General features: G+C 34.0%; 1 protein-coding gene across 1 annotated transcript; it reads left to right on the forward strand.

Annotated features, from left to right (window-relative positions):
* The first annotated feature begins 412 nt into the window (after positions 1 to 412).
* Positions 413 to 1,958, forward strand: LOC107426967 (leucine-rich repeat receptor-like serine/threonine-protein kinase BAM1). Its single transcript, XM_016037290.4, has one exon. It carries the CDS (start codon positions 604 to 606, stop codon positions 1,771 to 1,773), a length of 1,170 nt encoding a protein of 389 aa, XP_015892776.3. The 5' UTR covers positions 413 to 603; the 3' UTR covers positions 1,774 to 1,958.
* Positions 1,959 to 6,407: the final 4,449 nt, after the last annotated feature.

Genomic DNA, 6,407 nt, shown 5'->3' on the forward strand with positions numbered 1-6,407 from the left:
TTTAACTTTTCTTCGATCAATTTTTTTTTTTAATCATTATATTTTCGTCAATCTTTTAAACATTAGCTTTTCATCAATTTTTTGAAGATTAACATTTTCAAAAAGTAAAAAAGGGTTTCCTTGACATAAGGGTATATCTCTAGGATTAAAGTTAAGCCGCACTAGAATGGTCAAAATTCAGAGTAAAAATGGTGGCAAAGAGATGAAAACAATCAAACATAGGATTATGTAGAGAGATATTTTCATAAAGTCTAGGGAGACGAGCCAACAGAGAAAAGTCCGGGAGAAGCATGCGCATTACTCTTCCTTAGGACAACGAATTTACCTATTTAAAATATATTTTTTTATTATTTATTTATTTTTTGCTTCAACAAAATTAATTTAAATAAATAACTAAATATCTACGTGTACGATACGACCAACACCACCCCTCTCAAAATTTCAAAATGCCCTCCAACCAGACACTCTCTCAAAGCAATGAACAATCCCACTTTCCACTACTAGCTACACCCACCCCCCACTTGCTCTCAACCACTTCCTCTTTCTATTCGCCATTGTTGAATCCCTACTACATTCGCACAGAAACAAAAAAAAAAAAAAAAAATGTCACGCTTCATCTCCCTCCTCCTTCTTCTTCTCCTCAAATTCTTCTTCAGCACCCATATTCACCTCGTCCATGGCCTAACTTCTCCCTCCGATGTCTCCGCTCTCAAAGCCTTCAAAGCCTCCATTAAAACCTCCTCCATTCCTCAATGGTCCTGCTTAGCTTCCTGGGACTTCACCACCGACCCATGCGCTTTCCCTCGCCGGACCCACTTCACCTGCGGTCTCTCCTGCAGTCCGGACTCCACTCGGATCACCCAGATCACTCTCGACCCCGCCGGTTACTCCGGCACTCTCTCTCCGTTCATTTCTAAACTCACCCAGCTTACGGTTCTTGACCTCGCTGATAACTCTTTCTACGGTCCAATTCCTTCTTCGATTTCTTCTCTCTCCAACCTTCAGACGTTGACTCTCCGATCCAACCAGTTCTCCGGTTCGATCCCTCCGTCTGTGACTCAGCTCAAATCGCTCGAGGCATTCGACCTTTCGCACAACTCTCTAACTGGGTTTCTTCCCAGTTCTATTAATTCTTTGTCCAATTTGCGGCGGCTCGATCTGAGTTTCAATAAACTCACCGGCTCGATTCCCAAACTCCCATCGAACTTGCTTGAGCTTGCTATGAAAGGGAATTCGCTATCTGGGTCTCTGACGAAATCGTCGTTCGACGGGTTGACTGGGTTGGAAGTGGTTGAACTCAGTGAGAACTCGATCACCGGGACGTTGGAAGCCTGGTTTTTTCTACTGCCTTCGCTCCAGCAGGTCGATTTGGCCAATAACAGCTTGACACGTGTCGAGATCTGGAGCCCGGGAAGAAGCAGCAGCAGCGACCTGGTGGCGGTGGATTTGGGTTTCAACAGAATCGAAGGGTACGTCCCTGTGAATTTCGTGGGTTATCCTCTGCTCTCGTCGCTTTCACTTCGTTACAATCGGTTGCGTGGCAAAATACCACTGGAGTACAGTCAGAAGAAGTCGTTGAGAAGATTGTACTTGGACGGTAATTTCTTGATCGGACAGCCACCGCCGGCATTCTTTTCCGGTCAATCGGGTGTCTCTGGCAGCCTGGGAGACAATTGCCTGCAAAGCTGTCCAACTGCTTCACAGCTGTGTTTGCCTTCCCAGAAACCCAATTCAATATGCAAACAAGCCTATGGTGGAAAACCGAAGTCTTAGAGAGTGCCAGATTCTTAGTCGATTAAATATTTTTATTTCTATTTTTTTAATAAGTTTTAAGCTAATAAAGAAATGTAAAATGATTTTTGCATCTATCAGCTGTCATAAAAAATATATATTTTTGTAGTTTTGTACACAGTAATTAAGATTTTAGCTCACAATATAATATTTTCTGATTATCTGAATCTCCATGGCTGGGATTGGAAGTTTTAGTACATAAAAAAATGCCCATCAATGTTTGGAATTGTGGGTACAATTAGGTAGTTTTTTATTTCTGATTTCTGGTACCAATTTCTACCACCCATGCACCATGTTCGTAGGGTCGCAAAATAAATAATGGCGAGGTTGTTGGACCAAAATCAAATGCTCCATATGAATATTGCTTATGGGTTGCTCATAAAATAAACTTCGTTTCGCTCATAAATTTTAACTTTGGAAACAAAGTTTGTGTAAAAACCAATAATGGTGCATCCAAGGACAAAAATAAAAAATAAAAAGAGGTTCAACGTAGAAATTTAGATTATTTTTGGATTTGGAACTGTCATTCAGGCTGCCACAGATGAACAGACAAGTGTTGACATTAACCAATTTGCAGACAAAACTACGAAAGCTACTTTATTGGAATTTGTTGTGGGCCAAAAACAAGGAAGCGTGGTCAAAAGTACCAATAATTTGAAAGAGAATGTAATAAGAAATAGCGGGTAAGCAGTTGTATGTTGGTGTAAATTAGGTAAATGTGGTATGTGGAATATGGCAGTGTCGGTGGTACTATTTCATCTAATGTCAATTTACACAAGACCAACATAACGAAATTACCCCAAAAAAAAAAAAGGCCCAACAATTATAACGAATTATGAGAGCCTATGGTTTGACAATTTTTTGTTTTGGGGCAGCTGTGCTTTACTGTTTTCGTTTTTGATTTATCTATTTATATAATCGATCTATCTGAGCCGACAATGGACATTGTCACCGCAAGAGAACTCCAACTTAGGATTCTGAGGCAACAGTGGGTTTTGCTACTGATCCGTCTTCAACGTGATAAGATCATGTACTCCATCTTTGAGATTACGAAATCTAATTCAATTATTTTAACAGTTGCTTTTGACAAATTTAGATACATATATATATATATATTTATATACATAAAGATCAAGACTAGTAAAAAAAATAGAGACTAGTAAAAGCATTGGTTAATTATTCGTCAATCCTTTTTCATAAGTTGCAGTGATTAATTATTTCTCAGGTGGGAGAGTGATTATTAAATTTCATAATTAGTGACTGCATACATCACACAATAAATAATCTATCGTTGACTGATTCAATTTCTTTTATTTTTTTACTATTAACCATGATAAAATCAAATTAATCTATTGTCTATATGTTTACTATTACTATAAGAAATCAAATAAGTTCTTCATTAAACCTTATGAAAATTGTTTCAATTGGATTTTTTTTTATCATTGACAATTTTTTTCCTCCTATGTTTTGAATTCATAATTTTTTAAATATAAGTGTAAATAACAATATTTTTTTACTTGTATATTTTATATATTTTGACAATTCATGTTGTATTTTTTTACTTGTATATTTTATACATATTGACAAATCATGTTGTTATTGAAACCATATAATAGTGTATAAAAGATGCAGGGTAATGAAAAGTTAAAATCAGTTATAACGTATATTTTTAATATTTATCGAATTTACATCATTACGTTAGACAATTTAAATGGGCAGGATGATTTATTAAATCTAATGTTAAAAAATTGGCACATGAAACACCTTTCAATGACTTTGAAACCGCTTCAATGGTCTTGGATGATTCATTTTAGATTTTACGTTTCCTCCTCAAATTCAGGAGTTTGATTAGCGAGTAGAGCTAGATGGTTTGAATGAAGTATGGATGCTTTAGCAGACAAAATAAACGTACGCATGTAGTTTGGTATGTGGTATATATTTGACCCTAATTTTTTCTTTTTTTTTAATTAAACTATCCATGCTACGTCCCCAAAAAATAAAAAAAAAACCATCCATGCATAACTATATTTCTAATGGATTATTTTATGCAATGATTCAAGGGCAAGGTTTATTTTTTTAAAGATTTATCAATGATGAGAAAGACGTGCAAACAGTATTAGTAATATTGGAACTAACATATATAGAGAGAGAGAGAGAGACACACACACACACACAAATATGATTTTTTGCATATCTATGGACCGAGCATGTGAAATAACATAGCACCTAATTTTGGCAGATGAAGCGTCCACATTATTTATTGATATTGTAAGGTTGGTGCAGTTCAACTCTCAAGACTGTGACAAAGATATCCACTTGGATCATAAAGCACATGGTCCCTTCAACTAAGCCAATCTCAAATTATTATTTAAAAAAAAAAAATTTATATATGCCATTTTAATAATATTTTTCGAGTAAAATTATAATTAAGAGAATTTTTTTTTTCACAAAAATAATTAAGAGAAGTTATAATAAATATTTCATTGGTTAAATGCATTTTATACCCCTTGAATATACGGTATTTTTCATTTTGCTCTACAACTTTAAAAAGTCATACATTGCATCATAAATTATCATTTTAGAAGTTTAGTACCATTTAAAATTTGAATGTAAAAAGCCTAATGAGGAAGTCACATGCATTCTAATAAAGGGTATTTTGGGGAAAAAAAACTTAAGACTAAAGAAGGCAGAGGAAAAAAAACAAAAAAAAAACAAGGAGAGCATAAAATTGTTAATTATTAAAAAAAAAACTGATTACACGCTCAACCATTTGTCTATGGATGTATTTCATTTCCACTTTCATATATTTTCATCTGTTAGGGTACCAGTATAATTTTTATTAGAAAGAAATATATATTTTTTTTTCATCCAAATTATAATTGTATTAAAATATAGATAAAATGATGGTTTATTGTGCAACGTGAAATTTTTTAAAACTTCTTTTTTTTTTAAAAAAAAGATGTTGAGGCCATGGATTTACTTAAGGGAATTCGGGTTGCAAGTAATGCTCCGATGGTGTTTTATTTGTTTTTTCAAGATAATATGTTATTTACTAGGATGGGCTCTAGTAAGTGTGATGTAATTTTGGATATTTTAAAGAAATATGAGGAAGCTTCAGGTCAATAAATTAATTTTCAAAGACAAATGTCACATTTAGTCCAAATACTCCATCTACAATACGTACTCTTGTTGTACAAAGATTTTAGATTTAGAAAGATGATGGTCATGGAAAGTATTAGAGAGAAAATTTTAAAAGGGTTTTTCTTAAATACTTTTTTTTTTTTCCTTTGTAAGAGAGAGTTTATATTTTTTTCTATTATAAAAAAAAAAGTATTGTTAATTGTGATCTTTTTATTTTAACGAGAAATTATTATATCATTTTGTTATAATAAAATCCTTTTACAATTGCCTATTATTTTGTGTGTATTTTATTTGAGAATTTTTCACAAAAATTCTTATTTTTATAATTTCTACTTAAGCTGTAAGTGTATCTCATGCCACAATATCCGAACGGTGGTATCAGAGCGCCGGGTTTATAGCCAATTTTTTATGCAACAATTAGATCTAGTTAGTGAAAAAGAGGCATCTTCAACAATTGCGGTGAAGTACATAATAGAAAAGTTCAATTGGAATAATTTCTCATTGTGGAAAATAAGAATAAAACCAGTTTTAAAAATAAAAAAAAATAGTTGCCTGGCGGCAATTGATGATAGGCCCGCAAAGATCCTAGACAATAGAAAATTAAACGAAATGGATGGCAATTCTATTGCTAATTTGCACCTAGCACTAGCTGATGAAGTATTGTCAAGTGTGGCATAGAAAAAGACAGCAAAAGAGATATGGGATACTCTAGCAAATTGTACGAGGCCAAATCACTACACAACAAAATATTCTTAAAGAGAACGCTTTACACTCTTCGGATGATGGAGTCAACTACAATGACCGATCACATCAACACCCTCAATACTTTATTTTCACAGCTCACAATAATAAGGTATAACATAGACATGGATTAACGTGCTAAAATTCTGCTTCAAATTCTACCTGATTTATATGATTAACTCACTGTCAACTTAACCAACAATATATAAATTTTAGTCTTCAATGACATTGTAGCCGCGTTTCTTGAAGAAGAAAGTTGGCATAAGAGCAAAGAAGATAGACTGGGAAGCTCACAACAAGTTGAAGCTTTGATAATGACGAGAGGGAGATCAATGGAAATTTGGCCCAGCGAGAGTCAAAATCAAGGTAGATTAAAATCTAGAAGTAAAAAGAATGTCAAGTGTCATAGATATGGTAAGAAAGGGCACTACAAAAAGGAGTGTTGATATTTAAAGAAGAACGAAGAAGCCAAAGGAAAAGGAGCTGAATCGTCAAAAGTTTAAAGTTGTGTAGCAAGTATCTTGGATGATGATGAAATTTTATACAGCAAAGTAACAATAGTTGCTGTAGGTAGAAGAGAATTCGCTAATGTTTGGCTTATGGACTCAAGAGCAATATGGTATATGACCCATTGGAGAGAATGGTTCCATCAATATAGATATATCTCAAGAGGATCTATGTTAATAGGAGACGATCATGCCTTGGAGATTTCTGGTATTGGTACCAGCAAATTG

This window comes from Ziziphus jujuba, chromosome 9 (assembly GCF_031755915.1).
Source record: "Ziziphus jujuba cultivar Dongzao chromosome 9, ASM3175591v1".
NCBI lineage: Eukaryota > Viridiplantae > Streptophyta > Magnoliopsida > Rosales > Rhamnaceae > Ziziphus > Ziziphus jujuba.

Coding starts and splice junctions, on each gene's coding strand:
- LOC107426967 (XM_016037290.4), top strand. CDS start 604: ATGTCACGCTTCATCTCCCTCCTCCTTCTTCTTCTCCTCAAATTCTTC.